At 35.8% G+C, this 27,469-nt stretch overlaps 4 protein-coding genes across 5 annotated transcripts in view; 2 read left to right on the forward strand and 2 right to left on the reverse strand.

Annotated features, from left to right (window-relative positions):
• Positions 1-18,248, reverse strand: part of LOC143914166 (serine/threonine-protein kinase unc-51-like) — a 39,225-nt gene extending 20,977 nt beyond the window's left edge. Inside the window, exon 1 of one of the 2 annotated variants that reach the window (XM_077434261.1) lies at positions 17,815-18,248. In XM_077434261.1, the coding sequence (XP_077290387.1) occupies positions 17,815-17,904 (90 nt within the window). In that variant the 5' untranslated portion in view covers positions 17,905-18,248. The remainder of the gene's footprint in view (positions 1-17,814) is intronic. The other variant, XM_077434260.1, reaches the window with a different exon arrangement.
• Positions 18,249-19,067: 819 nt separating this feature from the next.
• On the forward strand, positions 19,068-20,276 carry Rpp20 (ribonuclease P protein subunit p20). Its single transcript, XM_077434648.1, has 3 exons — positions 19,068-19,211; positions 19,391-19,559; positions 19,626-20,276. Exons 1-3 carry the CDS (start codon positions 19,095-19,097, stop codon positions 19,730-19,732), a joined length of 393 nt encoding a protein of 130 aa, XP_077290774.1. The 5' UTR covers positions 19,068-19,094; the 3' UTR covers positions 19,733-20,276.
• LOC143914431 (transmembrane protein 203) lies at positions 19,751-20,215 on the forward strand. Its single transcript, XM_077434647.1, has one exon. The coding sequence runs from the start codon at positions 19,751-19,753 to the stop codon at positions 20,156-20,158; it is 408 nt and encodes a 135-aa protein (XP_077290773.1). The 3' UTR covers positions 20,159-20,215.
• A 266-nt stretch (positions 20,277-20,542) lies between the features above and the next one.
• Positions 20,543-26,162, reverse strand: LOC143914064 (uncharacterized). The gene is made up of 10 exons (XM_077434155.1): positions 26,066-26,162; positions 23,898-24,024; positions 22,942-23,497; positions 22,458-22,862; positions 22,279-22,383; positions 21,518-21,649; positions 21,140-21,436; positions 20,954-21,068; positions 20,782-20,877; positions 20,543-20,709 (listed from the first exon to the last, which is right to left on the reverse strand). Exons 1-10 carry the CDS (start codon positions 26,160-26,162, stop codon positions 20,570-20,572), a joined length of 2,070 nt encoding a protein of 689 aa, XP_077290281.1. The 3' UTR covers positions 20,543-20,569.
• Positions 26,163-27,469: the final 1,307 nt, after the last annotated feature.

The following is a 27,469-nucleotide window of genomic DNA, read 5'->3' on the forward strand; positions in this document are numbered from 1 at the left end:
GTACATATGTATCATACAAAAACCATAAAGCGCAATTAACGAATTATTTGCATACGTACATTGTTCGTACAAAGCGGATGAGTGACAAATAAATGTAAATTACAACCTTCAAATCACAAAATAAATTGAACGCAAAAATTTATATCGATATGATTCCGATGATGAAAACATATCCACTTTTGATTGTCGTTACTAAAAATGAAAAACACGAAACGATCTCGTGTCTCTTTGTGTGTGTTGGTCCAGGAAGAAAGAAGGTCAGTTCACGTGTGAACCGACTGGTTGTTGGTACGTAATTGCGCTCTGTTCTCGACCAGTTAGTTCTACACATCTAATGCGATGATTTTCTATCATCAGTGTATTATATATATGGATAATTTATACACAAAATTCAATGTGACTAGTATTTATAATCAGCCACAACAACGCATCATTTGATATCAAGTGCGCGGGTAGCGTCAGTGAATCGAATGTCATGAGATAAGTCATTTTCATTAATGGAAACCATTAAAGTGGACAATTTTATCTATCTTTCCCGTTTGTAATAATTCTACTTAGGATAAAATTAGGGATTGCATTGCCGATTTACCGGTAAATCACCATAACTTCCCCATCGGTAATTATGTATAAATACATATAGATACAGGTATATTATTGCATTAAAAATCGATGCAAATGGCGTATTGTGCATTAGGTAGTCTGGAACTTGTTTATTTTCTGTATAAAATGACAAATTTTGAGGGGGACGAATAAGAGATATACAAGACAGTAAACTCATCAAATATCAAATTTGTTTATAGGTCTTGGAAGTTTTGTACAGTTGTAACATATGTAGTAATAGTAACTCATTGTGATAAGTCGTAGCGAGCTTTCTGTCAGTTTGACAGTTCTCTTGTATAATCACTGATGCATTTGTAAGAGTGGCTACACTGATGCATGCTTAATAGTGGCAACACAGACCAACCAAGTCGTAATAAATACGACCAGACGATTGTGATTATTAATTATCATGAATGCAGTGGCCTCGCTATGGGGTGGTGTCATCCAAAAAATACTTTTTATTAATTATTAATATTTTTTTAATTATGAATTTGTTTCTAGATTGCGTCTCCGTCTGACTGAATCAGTTAACCTTCTTACTTCATAGACTGATTTCTCAGGAATTCCAACAAAAGCCAATTATGGCTCATATTTGATGTTATATATAGCTGCATTAGACGGATTTCGCGGTAGCTGTATAAATACAGAAAGCTGTATATATACAGAAATTACAATGAGGCGTGTAGCCTTTAGAGCAGAGCATCGCAACCTTTTCACGCATCTCGCTCGCACCCGTTAGATCTATATGGTGCTATACGCTTCAACGTTGCCGCGGTACTCAGGTTACGATGCTCTGCTTTAGAGGACCGTCATAAAACGAATGTCGAATTAGCGTTTTTCAATTTGAACAATTTGATGTCCCCCGGTGCAGACCGCACGGGCCTAGCGACACTACTGCATGAATGGATTTATATGACGTTATTCACCTGATATTTATATTTAATTATTTACGGTTCAATATAGGATAACGCTTTTAGGGAACGTAGCCACATACAGTAGATCCACGAAATTTTTTCCATTTACCGCAAAAACCGGCAATGGGAGAAATCACTTACCGATTACCGATAAATAGAATTTGACGGTAAATTGCAATCCCTAGTTAGTATGTGTTTGCTGTTTGATAATGCATAACATTTTCCAGCAAAATATTAGTCAATTTTAGTTGGAAACCATCACCAGTATTAGGAATTTTATTCAATTTCATATTTCCATTTTTTTCTTCTTCTATTCGTGATGAATAATTCCGATGATGATACTTTGATAGAGATAGATTAGATACGGCCACAAAAAAAAAAAGAAAATTTTACATCGCTTCAATCATATGAACTCATACGAGACCGTTGAACTTTAGTACAAAAAAGTGTTCTCAATTTATTTTAATGGATACAATTAAACAAATGGACGCATACACTAAAAACTAAATTGATTCTCTAGAATATAATAACCATTATATAGCAACTAAAACAAAACGATGTGCAATTACACTAAATTACACAAAAGAAACAGGCCAAACTTTCTCAACAGTTGTGGGTCAACGATTTATCCCTACTGGAACCAGCCTAGAGTGAAAGGTGTGTCCATCGCAAACTCAAGGGCTTAAACAGCGAAAAAACATCAAATCATAAACGAATAAAAGCGAATCATTATTGCGCAATTCAAAATGCGAATGGTGTAATCTTTACGATCAGATATCAAAAGACCGGATCGTCTAGCCTTTCGAAAGCAAATTTTGCAACGGTCTAAATTTTGGCAATTTTAATTATTCTGCGCGAGTGTCGGCAATAATTGCGATTGCGAATCATTACATGCACAGTAGTAGTAATAATAAGACACATGTGGTCAAGCGAATCACCTTCACGTCTCCAACGTGACACATTTGCGGGAAACCTCCATTGTATACAATAATGCTAAAGTTCGCCGTGCAATGGGTATAATCGATTACAATAAAACGAGTAGCCCTAAACACCTTGCTCATTAAGCCCTGACCTTTGCGATCGACACACATGTATGTATGTGTGTACAAGAGGAAAAGTCAACTTGGTTCGACCGAACCGAGGACTTCGAATCAGGATTTCGAAACGGTTAGATTTAGTTAGTCGAATTAGCATTATTGTCTCTAGTTCTTAACCTTGCGTGATCGATTTCATGGTTGAATTTTAATACGTTACGGTCAGGTTTAAACGCAGCGTTACATAAAAGAAAATTTCACGAAATGCGAATTTGATAAAAAGCGGACTCAAAACACAATGAAATAGACGACGTGACACATCAAATATATGCGTTGACCGTGACATAATATCAAAATTCATAAATTGCGCAATATTGGTACGCATTAACTAGTGGATAATTAAAACGTGACATTGGATTTCTAAATGAGAATTGTCGTTTATTAGTTTTCAATCTTCCAGGAAGTGAATTTTCCTTGAACTTGCAGTCGGGTTAAAGTATATGTAATACCAAGCAACGTGTCAAATTTACAACTACATAAATGAAAATCTTTCTTCGAAATGTATGAAGGAAACCACTCACCAGGCAATTTATCGAGCGATTAGTTGCTTTCTACGATAATTATCGTAGTAGGCGATGCTTTACCGAGCAACTAACTTTCCGGCCGCGTTTCTAATAATCTTTCGCCGAACAAAGAATATTTGATCAGATGCAATGTTTTGCCTCAAATTTTTTTGTTAAAAAGGACTAGGTTTTTGCTTGAATCATTGGGCTTATTGTTAATTTAGTATAAAAACCAGTTATTTGCAGAGATCGGGGTTCAGTGGATGCTTTTTGCACAAAAAATAGTTCACTATTGTCAATTTCTCAGAAAAACAATGCTTTCTAAGAAATTGACAGTAAGGCGTATAGCAGAAACCTCGTGTGTCCGATATCTACTTATGCGCAGACTGCGGCGTTGGCTTGGTGCTAGCCAAAAAACAATAGACCTCTCCAATACCGTAGAAAACAAGAGATCAAAAAAACATGGTTGACAATAGTGAACCATTTTGTGTGCGAAAAGCATCGTCTGGGAGACAAGTTGTTCGTTGGTTAAGTGGTCTACTGGAAAAAAATCGCCGAACTTAATCCATTAGACAATCTGCTGAGATTAACGATGACGATCATCCCAATCCTTGCTGGGATTGACAAATAGCCCATTGAGTGGTCACCTTTAGAAATAAATTGTTGCGATATCATTAATGTATTATCCTCGGCTCAGTAAATAAACCAACTTTAATAATTTAGTAGAGTTTCACAATTGGAGACTTTCCTCACCTTAACACACACCAAACAACCCTTTTAGATATCAAAAAGAGCATTATACAAATAACAACACGTGTTTTTTTTTTATTTAGATAGTTTTGCACATGTAAAAAAATGTTACCACGCCTAATATATGCTATGGCCATCCGGGCCAAAATATTTTATCCTTGTATTGACAGCGATCGAGATTTGAAGAAATGGAAAAGAAAGTTGTCGAGATAATAAGATCGTACGAATTAGCATTGACATGAGGATACGCCCATCACAGCTGGAGTCTATCTGAGTATGCCATGCCATGCAATTTAGTGTGTCTGCGCTTTAAAACTCGTCGCTACATGGTTCGTACATGTGGGAAGAAACTTGAATGTTGATATTAACTTTCAACTTCAATCGACTTGTCGAGATTCTGGCATTAGTTTAGAAATCCCTAGCCTCACTGTCCATATCTCCGATAACTCATTTTCATTGCAAACCATAAACACGTGTCTTGTATGCTTTTGAAGCTATCTGTGACTATTTCGTCTTTTTCACAATGCCAACATTTGGTCGATAGTGCTCACGATTTAAACTGCCCCCGATCTGCATCCACCATAACGAACACTAAAACCAACAAATAGTTCAAATCTCGAATCTCAATAAAACAAAAAGAAACTCACCACACACATTTATAGTCAATAAACGAATATTCGATCATCCGAACAGACGAGTTGAACGCCCGGACGACTTTTTTATACTTATAATTATAAAACTATAAATTAAATCCGCTTGCATATAACTATACAAATATACGTACACAAAAAATGGTTTAATAATAATCATCTGGGTGCGGTTGAAATCGCGATCGACCAATACGAGATCAAGCAATAATTTACAGTGTGATATCATACTTCGTGAACCGGATCGTCCACATACAAACGAGATCTCAAACGAATCTCCTAAATTGACAAATTTATTTATTTACGTGCCTGTCCCAAGAGTTTCTTCGGTTTGCTTTGCCTATCCATTATTTTATGCGCATCCTGTGACCCAATAAGGGGCGAGCAGGTTGCAACGTTGCTCAAAGTTTCACCATTGACATCTTTCAGAATAAAAATAATTAGTACCCGTCCTCCATTCAGTGCGAGTACGTTAACCTTTCATGCGGCCAGGTTTTTTATTTCCATTTTTGCGCAAATATAAGTAGCAGAGAAGCGAACGCAGACAAAGCCGCTCAATAATCGAAAAGTTTCGAAACAATCACATTATTATATACCTACCAATGTGTCTACGAGCGTTCCAAGTGCTGACCCGTATTCAATACGTATAAATAAGAGTGTGTGGTTGCCTCACAAGAGTCGCAGCAAACTGCATACATAATTCATGCCCCACAGACTCTTAATAAAATACATACATTCGTCTATCTGCACGTGTATGTATGCATGTAAGTACACATGGTGAGTGTCTGATTTATTTCTGAACGCTCGGGAGAATCCAGGATATTCCAGGTTAAAATAGAGAGACGTGTGCATCAGTGTTGCTGATGCACACACAATGCGATTTACCCTGTTGCTATCCACCGGAAAGTCTCGAATTTATCATTGATCGTTATAAAAAATTAATAATTTGACATTCAGGAAGCTTTCCAGTGTACGGTGTTGGGTAATGTACTGTGTTGTAATGCAATAATTGTGCGATCGTTGCATAAATGCATTGTGTGCGTACTACTGGTGGGATTAATGTGAAAATGTGATGAAAATTAAACCACTTTGGTGTGTGAAACATGAAATACGTATACGTTCGTATAGCGCAACTATCGCATACATATATGTATGTATGTAGATCAGGGGTATTTAAAACTTTCTAGGAAGAGGGCCACATATTTTATGAATTACAAAGGAGGACCGGGAGCATGATCCATATTTTTGACATTCTAAAAATTTAGTTTATGTCCATCATTTATGTTTTTATAGAGATTTTTTGATTCGTTTGCAGGCCAGACAAAAAGTGGCGGACAAAATAGTTTTGTGACCCCTACCATAGACGTGCGCAACAACCAATGGTTGAAAATTAGACTGGGCACCAAATACATTGTGTAAACTAGATTTTGTGTAGTTTTGGGTGTAGGCACGGAAACTATCCTGGAACAGAAACTGATACCATCATTGGTCTCGAGGGATACTGTTTTTCCTGTGCCTAAAATTTCAACGACAAAAAATCCCGACATTTTGTTTGTAATCTAAGCATCACACGACCGTGCTTATTTTCTGACTTTTTTGCCCGTCCATAGAAGAATGAAGATTAATGGCCGCAGAGAAGTTTATTTTCGAGTGAATGCTTTTCTATCCATCCCAATATTTTCTGTCATGCGAAATTTTGTCCTGGATCTATGTGAGTTTGAAATGAAAGGATCTCGCATGTAGGAAAGAATGGGAACTGAAATCCTGAACGATAGATAGACCCTCGCACACTTTGCTAGTATGAGTGGAAGGAGATAACACATTATATTTAAGAATATATTTTAGACAAAATCAACACACATATAGAATAATATGTTCAACAAAAATGGAGAAGAAGTATCAATTTGTAAACACAGACTGATTTGAACGGAGTATACATATGTATGAATGTACTACTACAGTGGCGGCTCGGCTGCAGCCTCCTAGTATAGTGCACATGCATGCTACTTTTGTCGTCCATGTGGGTTGTGGGCTACAGCCCTCCCAGCATAGTACCTATACATGCATCCCATTTTTACAAGACTCTTCTTAGTTTTTTTATTTGCATTCGGTCAACGAGAAACTACCGAAGCCGATTCATCTCTGCAGCCTCGCCACTATGAATTCTCATGAGCCGCCACTGGTATGCAGAAGTGAACAAAATTCACATGATCTTCTTTCTTTCAGATAAAAAAAAACATAACGGCACTAAAGCTAATGCAGGTAATTTAAAAATAAAATTTATACAATATGATAAATTTATACAATATGACAAAAAATATAGACACCAGGTATCTAAACGAATCTAAAAGCACTGCTACAAAACAAAGCATGTGCAACAATACGAGATATAAACGCCTCTTATAGTTATAAGTTATAACTTATAATGCAATTATATTCGCCATATTCAACGTTGTGCGAAACGCCCTGGGCGGAGTAACTGAATCGTTCCATTCTGCGAAGACGAGTCATGCTCCAAGTAAAACAATACGAGATGCGCTCGGTAACTTTTCGACATTAGAATAATTATGTAAAAATCATTTATATACAATTATGACCTTCTACTAGCGGATAAGAGACGAATCGACTGGGTTTTATCTACGACTCAACTTTTGACCGATTCAGGAAATGTGTGATTTATCTCGACGACTGTAACAAGTGAGCTCAGTCACGTAATATAATAGCTGCAAATTAAGAAAATAAAGACGACCACGTGTACACACAAAACTCGTATGCGATGATATCTAAATGTCAGTTACACAATCCGCATCAGTTGATGATTTTCAAGGCGAATGAGCGGCGAGCAGTGCGTGGGGGGACTTCACCTCTAGCATAGAAGAGAGCTTCTGGTTTGTTCATCTAATAAATGAGATAATAACGGGCGTCAACGTTTGTAAAATAGATGACACGTTCTCGCAAAAAAATTTCAATTGCCGGGACAAACAACAATACACACAGTCAGTCCGTGTGTGCAGACACGTTCTAGGTGCGTGATTTGAAGTGCTCTCCGAACCAATATGCACGAGCTTGATTGATTATATGATGGTTAATTGAATATAAGAAATGCGTAGGTACGTTTACCAATAGGTGTGTTCTTTATTCCACATGCTATACGTACGAGTATGTGCAGAAGGTCAAGAACCGGTAAACCTTGTATAGGGAGAGGAAAAAATCTACATCTATGAGTTGGATAAAATAGCTAAATTTGCAAAATGTACCATCCTTCTTCTTAAACTTGGCATGCGCTGGTGATTCAATCTAATGAGAAGATCGATTCGAACTGCAGAATTTTTTTCAACCTTCGTTGTGTATAAACTGAAAGAATGAACCAGTAGGTGCCAATTTCGCATGGAACTATCTCGAACACCAAGTCATGTACAATCAGCAAAATCTTTTGAATAGCATCCAAATCTTTCCATCGGTTAAAGCGACGTTCGAAATTCGAATTGGATCGAAACTTCTTACATATTGAGAAGGTTTCTGTGTGTGAAAATAGGGGCGTCACAAATTCGGAAAAGCTAGTTTTTCCAGACGAACGTAACTGGAGCAGCGGTAAGACAAACCCGAGTTTGAGGTGAAAGAGATGTGATACCCAAGACAAATCGTCTTTGTTTAACCAACAGCGAGGTTAAGGTCAGACGTTAGCGTGCAAAAAACAATGCGTATAAAGCAGAGCAAATAAGAACCAGAACCAGACAGTTGATGCCGAGCGGCCATGCGATACTATACACATGGTTTTAAAATTTTCACAGTTGAAATTCGTCCCTTTTCTTTCCCTTTTGTGTGTGAAAAACAGAAAAACGGATGTGTCACGTGTGAAGAACTCTCAATACACTTTTTCGCCCTCTATTCTTAGACGAGTTCAAACAGAGTCCATGCGAGCATCCGTCTGGAGCGGGAAAAGAGTGCTGAATTCATAGATGTATTTCTGATATTCCCAGAAAATCGTCTGCTCGAAATCGCACCAAAATCAACTGCGTAATGTTTGCCAATTGAAACGAAGAACAAATACAAACATGTTTAATTTGATTGAATTATTCGATAGTACAAGTGTGTTTCACAATAATGTTTGCTTCCTGAACAAACAGCGATTGCTGATTTGCATACTGCCTACTCGTGCACATGCTGCAGATGACACAAGATGATAACACGAAGCGGCAAAAATTGAACTATTCAAACATACACGTGCAGAATTCAAGATGTAAATTCACAAATTGTGAATATACATATGTATACAGTCCAAGTGTACATCTCGATCGTTCGTGAACATACTAGTTTGTTCACACATGAACCAACCTGGGCAGTTATATTACACACAAAAGAACAAATTAACAAACGATGTAGTTTGTTCATGTACAAACTATTAGGCATAAGTTAAGGTATTCTTAAAAGTTTATACCACCCTATTTGTATAAGAGATTGCACTACCGAAAAATCGTCAAAACTTATTGAGCGGAATGAATTGAGGGTATGCGAGGCAGTAAACTCAAAATATTTCTTTGTTGTTAAATGTCTTGAAATTTCGTACAGCAGTAACATAGTAATAGTAACTTATTGTATAGTTATCTTTTACACTTGTAAGAGTGGCTACAATGATGCATACTTGAGAGTGGCAACACAGACCAACCAAGTCGTAATAAATGCGATCAGACCGTTGATTCAATCATAATAATTAATTATTACGAATGTATTTAAATATATGACATTAGAAAACTTGATAACATAGAGTAAATCCACGAAAATTTTCCATTTACCGATAAAAACCGGTTAACCGACAATGGGAGAAATTATTCACCCTTAATCGGCAAATAAACTTTGACGATAAATAAATAGTATGCAAGCTTATCTTGGGTTATAATATATGTATTTAATATTAACGAAACATAGTATGTCTATGAACCAACCGGAGCGAACACTTGGACTGTTACATACAATACAAGACATAATAAATATAGAAAAAAAGCGAAAATGAAACAGTATGGGGTGATTGAACAGTGTATTTATTGTATGTACATAAATATATCAATGCGTCATCGACACATCTCTCGCTTGTTATGAATAAAAAAGAATAACTACAAACAAACACATATGTACATATGTTTATTAGCAAGTGAAAATGATACAAAACGCATTGTTTTGGTTTTATTTTTTAAAACAATAACACGCGTAATTAATGACGACAAATAAAATGAATAATCGTTTCTAATATCAAACTATAGATGAAATCGATAACGTCGTGCTTGGAAAATTAGTCCAATTGTTTCACGCAAGGCCAAGACATTAAACTGCAAGTTTTTGATAGATCAGAAGTCGCCAACCTTGTTTACCATTATACAACAGCTGAATCTGGTATTTTCATTTATTAAAAAAAAAAAGAACCTCAGTAAGTATATATATTTATAAGTATAAGTAAGAGTTTTTGGATGATGAATGCGAATTGCATTTTAAACAACGGCACTTTCAAACCGTATAGATAAGGGGCAGAGATAGTTCTGCGCATGTAAAAAAATCGTTAGCATGCCTGATCTATGCTATGGCCATCTGTCGTTTTCGGTGATTTTATCCTTGTATTGAAAGTGATTTGATGAAATGTCGGAGAAACTTGTCGAGATAATAAGATCGTACGAAGTATGAGGATACGCCCATCACAGCTGGAGTCTACTTAGACATGCCGTGCCGTACGATTCAGTGTTCGCGCCAACCTTGTGCGGGTCGCGAGCCTCGAGTTGAAACACACTTGCGATAAATCATATAAAACGCGTCTATTTTGCAAATCGCAAAGTAATGCATACTAAATTTTTACAACATAATATCATGAAGAACAGGGACGACTGGTTTACGTTCTCTACCGTTTATTTTAATGTATTCTTAGCCGTACGAAATTCGCGTTTAATTAATAGTATAAGGAACATATAAGAAACATACTTCACAACCAGTGGGTGGTTGCGATCCACTCCGTTGAATTTGCAACAGGAGTGTTGATAAGTCTACGCGGATAAGATAACGCGGAAACAAAAAATAAATAAAATATTGCTCGCCGCGTCCTGAACTCGTCTCAATTCACGAGGCGACTTAGGTTCTATTTGTTTTGGCTACCGAGTCATCGACCACGCATTTCGCTGGAAGAGAGCTATGGCACGGACGAATCATCATTCGCTCGAAGATAGAATGACGACAAAAAAAAGTATTATAATTACAAGGGACCAGTAACCGAAGAGGTCAGATTGACCTTATTGTGTTGGTGACGGTCGACGCCCTCATCGCCGGTCAAAGACGAAATGATAACGAGCTTCTTCTCCAACTCTCCTAAAAATACACCGAGTGCAATGACTGATTGGTACAATAAGAAAGATACCCTCAACTCGAATCGAACTCCGTTCACCTAATTACAAAGAAAGATTAGCGTATGTGCTGGCGGAAACCTTATGCGGCAAGGCCAAATGCAATGGGTGCTCACAACTACGACCGTGTGTTTATTTGCATGATAATAACATGATACATTTATTGGATTTATTTTAGATCGGTATTGAACGACAGTGAACGCAACCTTTAGCATCAGTGACATTGAAGAATTGCATATAATGCAACACATAATATTAATACGGCAATTTTCTTGCGCCATGTCTACGGACGTCTGTACTTCCTGTTGATGCACGTTCAGCTTGGGCAGGTGTATTCTCTTTTCTTTGTTCAGCGAGCACACCTTTTAGGCTGGTTTATCTTGGCATGGGAAGAATTTACACAACCATTGCTTGTAGTTGACATTAAGTACAAATGGAAGCTTTACAGCATCCAGGTTTCATTCAATTAAACCTGCGTCTATTATCCTATTAATTCGATCAATCGTGGAAGGGAAGATTGTCTGTCTGAAGTAAGGGCCATCAACTCCATAAAGGTTTTAACCTCACAAATGGAAAAGTGAAAGCTACTTTATCGATCTTAGACTAACACGGCTGTACAGGGAAAGTAGGACTAAAATTCAACGTAAATATAACCAAATTAATGTTCAATAGTAATTGCATGGCCGATAGCATTTTATTAGATGATAAAATAGTAGAAGTAGTTGATAACTATTAATATTTAGGGCAAATAATAGACATGTCCCACAATAAAGAGACGTATGAAACTACTTATGTAGGTGCATTTGGGCGAATTAACGACGTTTTTAAATGAAAAATGTCACTTTGCCTGAAGAAAAAGATCAGCATCAATGTGTTTTGCCAGTGATGAATTATGAAAACTTAGACATTGAACACCAAAATACTGCAAAAAGTCCAGTGCACTTAAAGAAGTATACTTGGCATAATGAAAAGAGATAGGAAACGTAATACGTGGGTGAGGAGTATGACAAGGGTAGTGGATATGGTGGAGATAGTGAATAGATTGAAATGGCAATGAGCGGATCACATATGGACGAAAGAAGTACTAGAATGGCACCCGAGAGAATGCTAAAGGGTGAAAGGGAGGCCACAAAGATGGTTAGACGAAATTAGCAAAATCTTTTGGTGAGATGGGTGAGAGTTGTACAAAACAGAGACGGATGGAAGTCTGTTGGAAGAGGCCTTCATCCTGCAATGGATAGTGAGTGGTTGTAAATGATGATACCCACTACTAGCGGTGGCTTATTAGTATTGTCATTACATTTGATGAAATTCATCATAAACCAATCTGGGTATTTCAATTGTTGCATCACCTTTCACATTGAACATACATACATATATACATAGCTATAACGACGAGATATTTAATAATATGAAATAAAACAGCAATTTACGAATTCCTCCTAAGAGGCAACGCAGCAATGGGCATGTCGGGAACCTTAATTTAGGTCAAATCCAAAACGGAATTCTAAACTTAGAGACGGTTTACGGCAAAGCTAAAGACCATGAGTTTTTGTAGAAACCCCTCAAGAAGTAACAAATAAATTGTTTAAATATAAAACTGAAAATCAATCTGCTTATAGCAAGTCTACCTCACACCTCTATGTACAGATTGAACGATGACACAAATTCTGAAGGTGTAAATTTTTTTCAAGACGACTAATTCATCAGCTTGCGCGTGGGACGATATACACAGTGAAGGGTTACCTCATCACAGAAGCAATGATAAACATAAGTTGAATCTTGCAATAAGTCTAAGAAATCGACGTGAGCAATGTCGTAATACAGTAGCGATGGCGAGTTTACATAGATTTGGAGCATATTCGTATCTGTTACAAACAACAATTTGAAATTTGTTGTCTCAGTTGATCAAACATTGATGTGTTTACCACACAAAAGCTGATTCGGGGACGAAATGTCCGGCTAGATACGAAGACCCAACAATTCCGAAGCGACATAATTCGTGGAATCGATCCAATACATAAGTGAATACGTACAACTATTTTGGAACACACGTGTCGTCGAAGCGAAATTGAAAGTCCGGATCGAGAATAAATGCTACGTAAAGCGTTTACGCAAATAACTCATTAGTCACCTTATAAATAATAAAAAAAATATATATACTGATATGAGCGTCACAAAAACTTTAAGAATAGATAAAATAAACAAGTAGCATTTTGCACGCGATGATTGCGCAAATACATACGTAATTATTCATTTTTTGGATAATGTTTACCAAATTCATTTGAATGCCTATTTTTCGTTGTTAATCAATTTTTTAATTATATTTGTACAGGAGTACACTGAGGAGGGTGCAGCTGATTAAAATTTCCTTCTGAAGTTAAATTAAATGGCGCTAAGGGTGAGAAGACAACTAAACACGCGGCTGTTAAACATAGTGACAAGTGAGCACAACCCGCATAAAGCTTGAAAATATAACGTAATACAAATAAAGTAATCTATAAAACATTTATATTTAAACTTCGGCTTGGTGCTCTTTAAATAACAATAGACCTCTACCTTAATTAACAGAGCAAGAGAGCAAAAAAAAGCATGGTTAACGATAGTGAACCATTTTTTTCGCACAAAGCATCGTCCCAACGCCGATCTTGTTACAGTCGTCATGGAACAGGAGCTATGCATTCAAAATATTGGATTCATTACTGTCTGTATGGATCAAGTCAAGTGCGGATCAGAATAAAACAAAGAAAGCGAATGGTAAATTAAAAAGTAAACACTAAAAAGTGCGGCACGGGACACGCACGTGGACTCCAGCTATGACTCATGGTATGAGAGTCGAATCTTCACACCGAGGCCGCACATGCAATTCGTACTTCGACAAGTTACTCCTACATTTCTTCAAATATGGGAATCACTGTCAAACATATGTCAATACAAGGTTAAAATATCACCGAAAACACTCCAGGGGTGAGGGGCGCTGCAGTACAGATTTGGCGTTTTTTTGCAGGTGCAAAACTATAAAAAAATAAACTGCCACTACCGGTTGACGGATGCTTACCAAACTTTATACATAACTTAGTATTAAGCTCAGACTTCTACATATGAAATTTCAGTTCAATAAACAAAAAGGTTTCTAAGATAAACATAAAAAACCTCCATTCTCTAGAGTAAAAGTACTACTTCCGGTTTAGGTAAAAATATTAGGTTATAAAATTTTATAATTTCTATTACATGTAAAAAATTTCAGTCCGATTCAGTTAGCGGTTTAAGAGATAATTGAATTTAAAAACTTAAAAAATGGGGACACCTATTAAGGAGGTACCATTTCCGGTCAACTTCAAAAATTGAAAATAAATTACGTCGTAAAATTGAAAAAAAATTACAGTTCGATAGGACAAACGGTGTTCAAGAAATCCCCAAAATACACAGACACATTTTTTCTAGATCATGAAAATGTGATCAGTGATCGATTCTGAGTTCGAATCAGTCATAATCTCGAATTCGAATTTTCGCATGATCACAAATTGTTACTACGTACAAGTAAAATTAGTAAAAAAAAAACAACACGCGCAGCGAACCTCTTTACAAGGTTGTTATAAACTAGTATAGATTTGTCGGAAAACTTATCGGCAGACAAACCAATAGCGACTTTACGGAGATCAGTAATGATAATAGTACTAAAATTTGTGTTTGTCAAAACGAAAATTTGAAAAGCAAGCCAAGAAAAAGTGTCTAGTTAATCAATGTCGTAGCAGATAAGTCTGCCGAGAAATATCTGCATACCTTAAGGTGCAGACACACAGAATCGTACGGCACGGCATGCCTAGGTGGACTCCAGCTGTGAATGGACGTGTCTATATCATTATTAATTCGTACGATCTTATTATTTCGAGTTTCTCCTACATTTCTTCAAATATGGGAATCACCATTATCGATCACTCTCAATACAAGGATAAAATATCATCGAAAACACTCCAGGGGGTGTGTTTGAGTCACATGTGGGGCGTGCTAGCGTTTATTAAACATGTGCAAAACTATCTAAAAGAAAAAAAGCAAGTGTCGCGCACCACTTTGTGTGCCTGTGCCCTTACTGTAGTCATAAACAGGCATAGATTGTACTTTAGACATAGACAGGTGAAGAGATTGACACGAACAGACTATGTATTTGCATACTCGAATGACCGATGAGGAAAACTGTCATAAAAATATTTTTCGGTAACGACCGCTGTGAAATTCTAGTCTTCCCGTTGACCCGATGCGTTTCGTCCTGGATATGAAAAACAAAATAAATCGAATATTTCAGTTGAAAAAAAAGTAAACACGTCTGGTGATTCGCAAAACATTTGATTCAAGGCCAACAGATAATGAAACACAAGCATACAGAACTAAAAAGCGTTGCGTACAAATATAATGCAAAGAAAACAAAAACAAACAAATGAAAGAACGCAATTCGTCTACGATGGGATTTATCTAATCAGAATTAGGTTTTCCATTTGAAGAAATGCTTTGATAATATCATAAAGCAACAAAGATCTATCAGTCAATCGCCAGAATGGGCGAGCTTGGTAAAAACATATTAAAAGTCGACCTTCGAATAGTATAGTTTTCATGTCTTTAAATAAACGATAACACGTTAATGTCGGTATAATGTGCTCGCCGATTACCAGGTCCCCTCTTATGCGGGGGTGGTCATGATGATTAGACAGAATGATCATGAGCATCCCGAGTGATTGTTTATAAGTCACTAGTTTTTGTTTTGTTCAGCCTTCTTCAGCCAATGTTTGCTGAATCTTATATCATATTATCTTAACATTATATCGTAAATGAAATATAATAATCAAGTAGGACACGGAATCTTTTCAGTGCAAACAACGTAATGGAATTTAACTAAACATTACAATTTTAATTTATATTCAAATTCAAGCCCGAGTAGATAAGTTCTACTGTCGCAGTTGATGAATCGTCTATGACGAAATGTTGCATCATTTGTTTATAAACTGATGAAATGATTTTAAAATCAAGTGCGCGAAAATTTTCGATTCATCTGTGGGAAGGAATATGATTTTTACAGCCCATCAACCTGTGGAACAATGCTTTTGAATATATTTATAATAAAGAGCTGTTTTCACCTCACAACAGGTATTGAATACGTGAATCAGAGCTATTATTGATTATCAATAAACGTAAATATGTACATATATCGTATTCAGGGCGGTTTTAGACTAGCGTTTTATACGCGCGTATAATCTCGTTTTTTGAAGTGCATGTAGGCGCGTATAGGCGCGTCGTTTTTCATACGCGCAACTCGTACGAGCGTAGACGCGCTTATAAGCTCGTATTATCCATGTTGATACTAAATACCCACTACCGGTTGGAGCGAACACGCTGGAATAAGCCCGTGTACGCGAGTTCAGTTTTTTGAAGCGCGAAATGTAGCGCGCGTGTAAGCGCGTATGCCGAAACGACGATATACGCTAGTCTGAAACCGCCCTAAAACAGTGTAGACAGGTTTGTTTATTTTTATTTTTAATGTGTTGAATAGTCTAGAATTAGTGAAGTAAAAATATATATGAAAGATTATAATGCAATTTTTTAAGGTATAGTGTGAAAAAGATAAAGTTATAGTGACTTTATAAAGTTATAGTGATTTATAAGTCACTATAACTTTATCTTTTTCACACTATACCTTAAAAAGATTTTAATTGTTTATAAGTTATAAACAATTAAAATCTGACAAAACGAGTGGGTGGCGGAAAGTCAAACATATAACGCTACTACTGGACACTATATGTCATCTCTAAACTTTTTGCATTCGTGTTTATTACGATTATTTTTCACCATTGACCAAACCGCACAAAATGGTAAAGTTTCAAACCGATCGGAAGAATGAAGGAATATTGCTTGAACAATAAGCGAAGAGAATCATATAAAAGCCTTGTAAAAATTGATCGAAACATAATTGTACCATACGTACATAGGTTATATTTCCCTTTTTGTTGTCTTTTTAGTTGTGAAAGAAAGTACCATTCTGGCCACTCAAAGTTCCACTAATAATACTGCATGTATTGTTTCGTCTCATAGGTGTATAAAATAACATTGCAATTTAGATAACTTTCTCGGTCGAAGGTTCGTTAGAGAAAGATTGAAAATTTTCAAAATCAAAACAATAATATTATCAATATGCCAACTGAAACAGACGAGAAAGTTATGCAAGTTCAGAATATCGATTACGCTATCGCAGATGCAAATTAAGTTGCGAAGTGTCTAATCCAAGGTTAGAAGAATATTTTGATAATAAATATGTATTCAAAAATACATAATTGAGACGTATAGGAGCGCCATTTTCTTCGCGCGGACATAGTCGGAAAGTTGTGCGCCAAGACCGATGCGTTGCGGCTCCAAATTTCCAGATTCGATTGTTTATTTATTTGTATTTTCAAATTTGAATTTCAATAACGGGCCACGATACGGGCGAAACTGTGTCTTATCGACGCTCACCGCAGATGTCAAAATAGCCGAGCGAGTCGACATAAAATGGCGAGACGGGAGCGAACGAACGTGTCACACTCGCCGTGCATAATAATAATAAAAATATAAACACGTCTCGATCGTGGCAAAAATGTTTTGTTTGGATTACATCGATAAGAGGCGAGATAGTTTGACGCATATGCGTATTGGAGATGAGAGGATGTATGTATATTGGAATTGGGTATGATAGAAGTGAGTAAACATCGATCGGCTTTCGGCTCCACTTCCGAGTTTCGTCATCCTCGAATCGAGAATTGAATCGAGGCTAGCTAAGATGCGAAATCGCCTCGACAAAGGGCTCAATCGTTAAGGCGGCGGGTGGGACGGGATGGGATGGGATGGGATGGGGTGGGGTGGGGTGGGTGGGGGTGGGGGTGAGCGGTGGGTGGTGTCGTTACCTTTCTAAGGCGCCCCTTGAAGACGACGGCGAAGGCTCCGTGGCCGATGAGGTCCTTGCTGTTGTACTCGTACTCGCCCACCACCTCCATGATGACAAGTCACTGGACACTGGTCACTGGTCACCGAGGGTGGGTTTGCAGCAGTGGTGTGGTGGAGGAGTTCGGGGGGGGTGGTGGTGGGTGGTGGGTGGTGGGTGTTGACGCGTTGACGCGATCTCCAGCCGGGGCTACATCCTGGTCAGCGGGAGCGGAAGCCCGCCGACGAATCCATTGTCAAAAAACCGATAGCCGGAAACGGCCGAGAGAGTCGAAACGTCCACAATGATAGCAGTTGAGACTGCGACTGCGACCGCCAACTTCACGCGCTCGGCGTTTGCTTCTTCTCTCACTCCCACACTCGCACTCGCCCTCAAACTATCATTGTTTCTCACTGCATACAGCTACCAACTCAACGCGCACAACGCTTTGTTTTCATTTTGCTCTTCTCTCTGCTCTTCATTTCAATTTGTTTTAAATCAAGACGCTTACTTAAATAACTGTCACTGTTACGTCCTTTCAATCTGCCTCAAAATATAGTTTTAACTGTTACGTAAAAAAACAGTTCGGTGATTACTCCGCAAAAAGCGATCTCGCCCAAGTCATTAAAATTTCTATCACGGAACATCTGGCACCAAAAACTCCATCAATCCAAAGCTACCCACTCCAAATATTGTACTAACAAAAACTCGAGTGCCAGATGTTTGACTTGACTTGTGCGAGATCGATTTTTGCGGAATAATCCATTTACCGTCAGAAACATATCGTCAGTCTGGATGAAAAACGTCACAAGTAAAAAAAAGCGATTCTTGAGTTATCGATTGCATACACAGAAAAAAATCATTCTTTTCGCTAGAAAAATGTCATTTGTCTATTTCAAGTTACGATTGACACAGGGCAATATTTTTGTTTTTCACTTATATGAAAGTGTTCACCATGTTCAAACTTCAATCGTCTCTACTGAAAACACACTTTTTGACTTGCGACGTTTTTCTTCCGGACCGACGATATGTCACATCGTCCTCAAATCTTCAGCTGTCGTTCGTTAAATAACGTTAGTCACGTGTAATAAAGAGCTTGAAACTTTTATTACCCACCCCGTGGTCCCAGCTGTAATTGTCAATCGGACTAAAATACTTAGGGATATGTCAAATGTCAAATGAAATTTTCAAATACTAAATATGTCAAATGACATTTTTTCAAATGGTAACACTGTCGACGATGCACTAGCCGTCAAAAGTGAAATGTCTGCTGCAGATGTCGGAAAGCGCTCATCTGGCCCTCCACCAAAGAAACGACTTCCTGCTCGTCCTCCTATCCAAGACAATGCCATTTATATCACGAAAAAGACCAATTTTAAGGTTTTACAAACATAACCTCCAATGTTCAAACTTACCCACACTATAAATGCCTTTCGCATTGATTAAAATAATACTTGTCGGCTTTAAGTTATTAAGCGTAATCTTTACTTTTAATAACATTGTATCCTTCCACCTGTAAAGTTTTCTTACCGATACTCATTGACGATTTCATATTTTAGGCACAATTGGAAAAGTGTTCGCAGCTTCTCTTAAACGGCGCAGATCAAGTGTTGCTACACGCTTTAGGAGCAGCCGTATGTCGAGCCATTAACTTGGCTCTGCAACTCGAAGCCACCTTCCACGGAACTTGCAAAGTCGAAGTCAACACCTCAACCGTAGACCTCATCGGTTAATTAAACTCCATATTGACATATCTCGTATTGAACCCTTGTAATAATCCTTATTTATTTTCAGACGACTTTGAACCGACTGTGGACGACGGTGAATTCAAATCGCAAGTGCGTCAAAACTCCGCAGTGCATATAAGAATCTACCGTGTAGCCCTATCGAGTGCAAATTGAAAAACTCCATCTTTCAAAATGTTCTTTTCGCTCAACGAAATCGTGCTATGGATCGGTCTGACGCTCTTCGAAATATGGATAAACTTGGTGTCGGTGACCATTTTCTCAGTACTTCTAGCGTTGAAGATTGACGGTATCCTCACCGGGTCTTGGTGGGTGATATTCTCGCCGTTGTTCATCAGCGACGCGCTCAACGCTTACTTCTGTGTGATCATCTTCATCAGAATGAGTTTATATAACTCGTTAAAGATATCCCTATATCGAGCGTCATGGAGTGCCATCTTTCTGGGGCTCACATTCGTGTTCAAGTTCCTGCTGTGCAAAAAACTCACTGGACAGTCAACGATAGAGTACAGTGAAGTGTTTGCACCGTTGTTTATCTTACTTCAATTCATAGCCGTCAGAGCGTGTCAACTGCATCAATGACGAAAAAAAGATAATGAATTTGTTCAATTTGTTACTAATTCTATAATAACTACTATTTTAAATCAATAGAATTAATACTATTATATATGTAAATATTTGTATTTAATTATAACATTTGAAAAGTATTATTTATTTTAACAATTTTAATAAACCTTAATTTACTTACAATTAACTTTATACTAAGTATGTATGTGTTTACATACGTATACTCAATAGAAGTGATATCAACAAGTATATTATTTCCAGGAATTTTATGAAAAGTTAAATTCTTCCAAATATAATTGGTTAAAATTTACTGTGAATACATTTTTTTAAATCTAAACGTAATCCAGTATTATTATATTAAATTCGATCTTAATAGATCGAATTTAATATAATAATTAAATAGCCTTAAAGTAATTAAAAATCGGCTTAAAAGAAACCAAAGAAACCGCTTTTTTCTGTCCCTTTAGGCGTATTACCAAAATTAAAATTGAATGCATTGTCAACATCGCCCTTGGAATCTGCACCGGTTAGGAAATTAAAATCTTGCACTGGCGGATTTCCAAAATCTATTAAACAGAACAACAAAAATGAATCAACAATACTTTTAAACAGCAATAACTAAATGATGATCTTCATACTCTGTTGCGGTTCTTGTGTGTTTGTTGGTTGCTGTTGAGTGGCGCGTCTATAATCCATAGAATCCTCATCGGGTGAGACGATTGTAGCCATGAAATCTACATTTGTTAAAACTACATAATGTATACACATACATACATAGGAATGAATAAAATATTAAGTAAAAATTTTTACTCGGAGGATAAGTATCGACACTTAGTTGAGAATCGTTTTGGCCCATATAGTCCAGAAAACTAAGCATATTATCCTTTAAAATATTAGTTATATTTTGTTTAGGCACGTTATTTCCCTATTAAATATTTAAAAAATGCTGTATAAAAATTCATTCAACGTATTCAATTAAATATTATCAAAAATTACTCTCGCTGTAGAACATGATGGAGCGATAAATTCGTCGACAGATTTATTCTGTTCAGAACTGGATCTTGCGCTGCTCAATAATACTTCATCTTTGTGAGTACAATCGTTTTTCATTTTAGTTTCTGGAATATCCTTCAATTTCTCGTACTCGATTTTATACTCATTTTGAGCGTTTATGTTATTACTGGACTCACTTTTTAATACAATCATGCTAGTATTGTCGGTGAGTTGAGTCATAGGCACATCCTCAATTTTGGTATTGAAATATTTGGAATATTGCTGCTCATTATTAGAAATCTAAAAATAGAGAAAGATAGCAGTATAAATCTAAAATAATAAAACTATTTGAAATATTTTTCATATGCAAAGACTGCGTACATTCGGTTCATAAACATCACTCAAATTTTGACCGAAAGTGGTTTTGATCGAATTTGGATTGTTATCGTTTATTTCGGTTTTCTCTTTAGACAGATGACTTGCAATGACCACACTTTCGTTAAATTTGACTCTCTGAAAATATTATTTTAATTGTAGACATTTTCAAAAATTGTTTTAAACAAGGATCAGCAACTTTTTCAGACTTGCACTTGCAAACCGCACTCGAGTTTTAGTTTTTATCGATGAGGTCGCGATTGGGATGTTTGTGCAAAAAAAATGCTTACCAATTTTCATTATTTAAACTTGAAAAAATACAGAAATATTTAAGTGTGATACCCGATACAAAAATGAAAATTAACTGAATGAAAAATTTTCTAATACAGTTTAAATACATACTTAATATTAAAATAATAAAGTATACGTATGTACATATCTCGTTATGTAACTGTTTTTCCTTATCCTTATTATCTATGTACAGATGTATAGGTATATACATTCGTTAATTTCGAGTTTTCAGTGTCTCGTTATTCATCGACTTATGTAATAAAATAAAATGCTGCATTGTTTGTAATTGGCCAGGAAGGTGCATTGGGGTTTACCTGTTAGGCCTTCCTGGTACATATATATGTACATATGTATATAATAAAATTAAAAAAATGTGGAGCGAATGTAAGTTTGTGTAAGTATATGTATTTGTGAGCCCATGGACCACCCTGGATTGCCCACCCCGGATTAAGAATGTGAATAGATTTGTTTGTTACTTTTTGTTGTTGATATTTGGGTGAAGAATTCGTTTGGTTTTCTGATACACTTTCAACAGTTTCATTATTATTCATATTTAATATATCGGTACTTTTTGGCGGAACCTATAAAAATATGCATGATACGATTATAAAAATGAATACAAATAAAATAATTCATACTGCAATAGAAAGTTTACAATGATAGCGCTCAATCTCTCGTTAATAATTATTGGTTTATTTTGAATGGATTCAAAAAGCTTTGCCGTTTCATTCTCAGTCAGTTTCACGTTGCTAATAATTTCAAGTTTTTGCTTTTCCTTCAGTTTTCTCTCAACTGCTTCGTCTTCTTTTACAATATTGATCTCAAATTGTTTCGTTTCATTATTTTCCATTGTGATTACCTTCATATTATTATCCAGATCTTTCATTTGATTTTCAATTGAAACTTTTATGTCATTATTATTTGGAACTTTGTTGATTTCTATTTTTGAGCAAAGTTCATCGGGTTTATTGAATTTATTTCTGTCGACTGAATGTACAGGATTATTCCATAGCGATTCAGTTGTGTTCAGCTCGTTGAAAACTAATGGAGTAAGCGGCAACTGAAAAATCATTAGGTAAATAAAATATACATACATACATATTTACTACATAATTATTTTACAGAATTGAAATATATACTTCCAATATAGGAACGTTCAACGATTCCTGGAACATCAGAATTGGCAAATCTATAGTTGTTTCGCTCATCGGTATATTACAATGTTTACTTTTGATGTCTTTCAGATTTTCAACATCGGCTAAGATAGATTGTTTTTCGGTCATCAATGTTTCGCATTCCATTTTCTTGATTTCTATACGATTTTTAATTTCATTTAAGGTTTTGTGCTTCTTAGACGTGTCTATCATATACTGGGCAAAGTCAACTATCAAATTTTGAATTCTTTTATCTGATATTTTCTTGTACAGCACGACAGATTTTTTAGTGGAGTCTAACATCGACAATGCCACATCCCTTTTGATATTCATCAATTTTACATAATTTTTCATTTTGTTCGCTTTGATAGCCAAAGATGACGACTCATATACTTCTTTCATTTCTCGCCATTTCTCTCGATAAATTTCAAAAGTCTTTTCGTCTGCCTTTTTCATCTCTTCGTTGATGTCTTTCAATTTATCCAACGACTTCTTGGCTTCATATTTCTTATTTATGGCTAATTTTGCAGCATTATCAACGCTTAAAAAAATATTTTTAACCCTTATATTTTGATAGACACCATATGATAAAATATTTTAAGTATTTCAGTAAAAGCGTAAAATTTGTATGTAAAATAATAAATTACCAAAAGCATTTAAGATTAATAACCAAAAAATACTTCAATTGAAAAGTATTAAAAACAAACCAGTTATTATTAATACAAACTATTGCAGTGAATCTGTATTTGCCAATTAAGTTATATTTTCAGTAGTATAAACTCATTGTCAGTGAAACTATGGATGTTCACAAATGATAAGATTTCATTGAAATGCCAGTGTAAATATAACTTCATTGGTAATGTACTTTCACTGCAATATATGCGTTTACTAATTTGACGCATTTCTGTAACGTTTATATTTATTTTATAATATAAATATACCAGTCTAATGTATTTTTATATTCCACATTTTGAATTTTTAGCTTCATGAGTTTTTCTTTGGACTTTTCAACGTCATTATTTAGTTGTTCCAGTTCTTCGTGATATCTTTCAATACTCTTTATTGTTACTGAAATATATAAAAAATGATTGGATAAAAGTAGAATGTATGTATCTAAAATTACAGTGCCTTTAAAATAAATTTTATCTAATATATAATTTCGAAAGAGACTTTGTATGTAAGGTTTAAAGGTTTGGGTGGAAGCATCGAAAACAAATCAAAGTGTTTATTATGACAATATCGATATCGTTCAAACAAATTTAATAAAAAAACAAATTAATGTTAACTATTAGATTGTTTTGCCATGTTTAAGCTGTTTATATTACAAATACCGAGCGAAGCCGGGTAAAACCACTAGTATACAATAAATAGCACACGTGAAATTATCGTCAGTTGGGGTGTTAAATCGTCTTTGTCAACTTTTTAACTTACACTGTCGATAGGGTTGCCACAGGTCTCGTTTTAAAAGGACATGTTCTCTTTTTTATATTATATCCTCTTTGTCAATTTTGTCCCCATAATGTCCACTTTGTCAATTTTGACAATAATTTCGCGCAGTCCGTACTATATTTTCTCTCACAAGATATGACTTAGTGGAGAGACTTTTGCAATACCTGGCCAAAATGCCAATGTAGAAAGAATATTTTCCATGATCAGTGGGCAGTGGACTAAAGAAAGAAATGAGTTGAAAATTTCCACTGTCCGGGATATTTTAAGCGTAGTATATATGTAATTACAAAAATATTTCATGTTTAGCATTTTATAAAGAAATAAAAGAAAACAAGAAACTTTTGCGCCAAATTAGCAGTGTAGATAAATATAGCAACAGAGATGATGAAATTGAGAGTGAGAATGAAGATGATTAAATTCAACAATTAATTTTTAAGCGCACTTTTCATGTTCCTATGTACATATGTATGAAAGTGGAATAAGTCATATAATATTAAAAATTATTTTGATACTACTTAAAAATATATGTATGTATACATTATTTGATTTTGATTTTTGAATGCTTTTTATTATTACGAAATTATGTTCACAATACATCTCATATCTATTTTAATAGCTACTGATCTACTGATCATTTTCTATTTTACAATTTAATTTAATTTGGTTAGTAATCATAATATTATATTATTCTAATATTAATGTACAGCATAATAGGAAAAAGAGCTCAAAAACCTATTTACAATCCTTATAAATGCTCATAATACATCTAATACATAATATTAATCAAAGACTCTCTAAAGTCGATGACCTAAAGCAGATTGTGTGTAGATAATCTGTTTATACCTGAAGGGTATAGACATTTTGTTGTAATTACCGAGACTCTTCACAAGTGTGTTAGTATGGTTATTAGTGATTATGTCATAGAATCTACTAGTTAGTTTGTTTGTAATGTCTGTAACAAACGGAATATTATATATGGCATGCAGTTTTTTCAAGTTAGTATATATGGATGTATTATAACTATTTAAAATTATGTATACATTATGATTCTTAGGCCTTATACGCACTTGCGATTTTTTGTCGCGCAATCACCTAGTCGCTAAAATAGAACATACAGTTTTAAGTACGATTGCACGCACATGCGGCCAAACAATCACTTTGTATGGTTTCTGTAGCAAGGTAGCAAGTGCGTATGGTACCTTTACGATTAGCTTGTAAAATAATAGTATTTTTGGTACCTTAAATAACTTACATATTTCACTTTAGTAATCACCGGCACAATTATAATTAGTAAAAATAAACATTTTTTGTTAAATGTTCTCTTTTTTTGTCCATGATACTTGACAACCCTAACCGTCGACATTATGTACATATAAGAAGTTCGGAAACGGCGTCTTCCAAATCAAAAAATATATAAAAAAGACACTAGAAGTTTATTGAATTTGCAATAAAACAATCTGGATATGGGTGAGGGGGGAGGGGGATAGAAAATGTGAAGTCATAAGATCTAAATTCATTTTTTTCCGATAATAGAAAGTTTAATCATTTCCATCGTAACTTCAAATAGTAGGAGTCAAAAGTGTGACGAAATTTAGACTTTTTGTAGTATCGATATTGATTCAAATTTATGCATACAAATCAAACAGTCGTATATACAAACTTTTATAGAAAGCTGCTTCAGATGTGAACTCATTTTTCGCCGAGTTTACCTCTCCTAAGATCTTGTTTAGAGCACTAATTTCAGGAAGTTCAGTCATCCTGTCGGGTTTTCAGATGAAATAATGTCACTTAAAGCGATTTCAGCGGCGAGGCGAACGCAAAGCGGCTAAAGCAGTGCTTGAAAATTTTCACAACTGCGCCCATTCTAATAACGGCACATATTTCGACCATGTCTCACCATAAATATGTATTTCGAATTATCGAGTATGAAAATGTTAAACATATCTCAATCTTATACACAGATGAATGAAACTAAGAAATAAAACCTGTTATTTAACGAATAATCTGATCCTTGTTTAAAATAATTTTACGATGCTTCAAATTAACCTATTGAAACAAATTAAAATTATAAATATTCAACACAGAATCTTACGAATCGGTATATTTTTTACGAACAATTATTGCTCTCTTATATATTGGATGTGAACAGTGCCGGCCTTACACCCGATGGCAATAGAAAAAACTTTCGCCGTTGGCGCTCTAATCTAAAATTTTGAACGGCTTTTGGCGCTCTAATTTTAAATTTTAAAGCGCCTTTGGCGCATCGGGCGCCGTCCGACCCAGCCCCCCCCCCCCCCTAAAACCGGCACTATATGTGAAGGATGGCATATTTGGAGACTGTGGGTTGTTGTTGTGTGTGATTGTTTCTCGATTTCATTGTACTTGTATGTAGTATTTCAAATTATTTTTTGCTTATTGTTTGATCTGTTATAAATAGACTGCGAATAGACACTGTGCTTTTTCCAGGAATCGGGGCGGTTTAGCTCTATTTACAAAGCTAGAGTCCAAAAAAAAAAACTTTCGGCGAAGCTTTAACAAAGCATTCACCCTCTGGGTCGAGGCTTTAGTTATAAATATGTTGCATCTAGCCATAGTGACGCATTGGAATTACTTGTGATATATAAAGAGCGGACCCAGAGCGCGCTGTTCATTGTTCACATGTTGTAAATGCATTGTTAAAGGTTTGCCGAACCTTTTTTACAAAGCATTTACAATAATGGAACAATAGACGGCGCGCTTCCGGTCCTACCTCTAGTGATATCTGCCAAATTCAGTGCTGCCAATACAAAATATATTGATTTAAAGTTTAGCTATTTTTACAAGCCTTTTTTCATTCGCAAAATATTAAGCTAAAATTCCTAGTCTTCCACTCGTTTAGAATCTTTGCCATTTTTGTAATTCATCATACTTATCACTAGTCTTCTGGCTGGCTGCTCGTGAAGTAACAAAAAACCGCTACAAAGCATGGTTGATAATATGCTAATCACTAAAGGCCGGATAACCAAGGTACCGTCTTGAAAAAAAAACGGACCCAGAGGGTGCTGTGTATTGTTCATTGCATTGT

This window comes from Arctopsyche grandis, chromosome 7, assembly GCF_051622035.1.
Source record: "Arctopsyche grandis isolate Sample6627 chromosome 7, ASM5162203v2, whole genome shotgun sequence".
Lineage (NCBI taxonomy): Eukaryota > Metazoa > Arthropoda > Insecta > Trichoptera > Hydropsychidae > Arctopsyche > Arctopsyche grandis.

Excerpts from the sequence above, each read along its gene's own strand:
- Rpp20 (XM_077434648.1), top strand. The coding sequence starts at position 19,095 with ATGTCTGCTGCAGATGTCGGAAAGCGCTCATCTGGCCCTCCACCAAAG. Across the intron at positions 19,212-19,390 it reads CGAAAAAGACCAATTTTAAG|GCACAATTGGAAAAGTGTTC; the intron begins GTTTTACAAACA and ends TTCATATTTTAG. Across the intron at positions 19,560-19,625 it reads CTCAACCGTAGACCTCATCG|ACGACTTTGAACCGACTGTG; the intron begins GTTAATTAAACT and ends ATTTATTTTCAG.
- LOC143914431 (XM_077434647.1), top strand. The coding sequence starts at position 19,751 with ATGTTCTTTTCGCTCAACGAAATCGTGCTATGGATCGGTCTGACGCTC.
- LOC143914064 (XM_077434155.1), bottom strand. The coding sequence starts at position 26,162 with ATGACTGAACTTCCTGAAATTAGTGCTCTAAACAAGATCTTAGGAGAG. Across the intron at positions 21,069-21,139 it reads CATCATGTTCTACAGCGAGA|GGAAATAACGTGCCTAAACA; the intron begins GTAATTTTTGAT and ends AATATTTAATAG. Across the intron at positions 20,878-20,953 it reads TGTCGATACTTATCCTCCGA|ATTTCATGGCTACAATCGTC; the intron begins GTAAAAATTTTT and ends TAACAAATGTAG.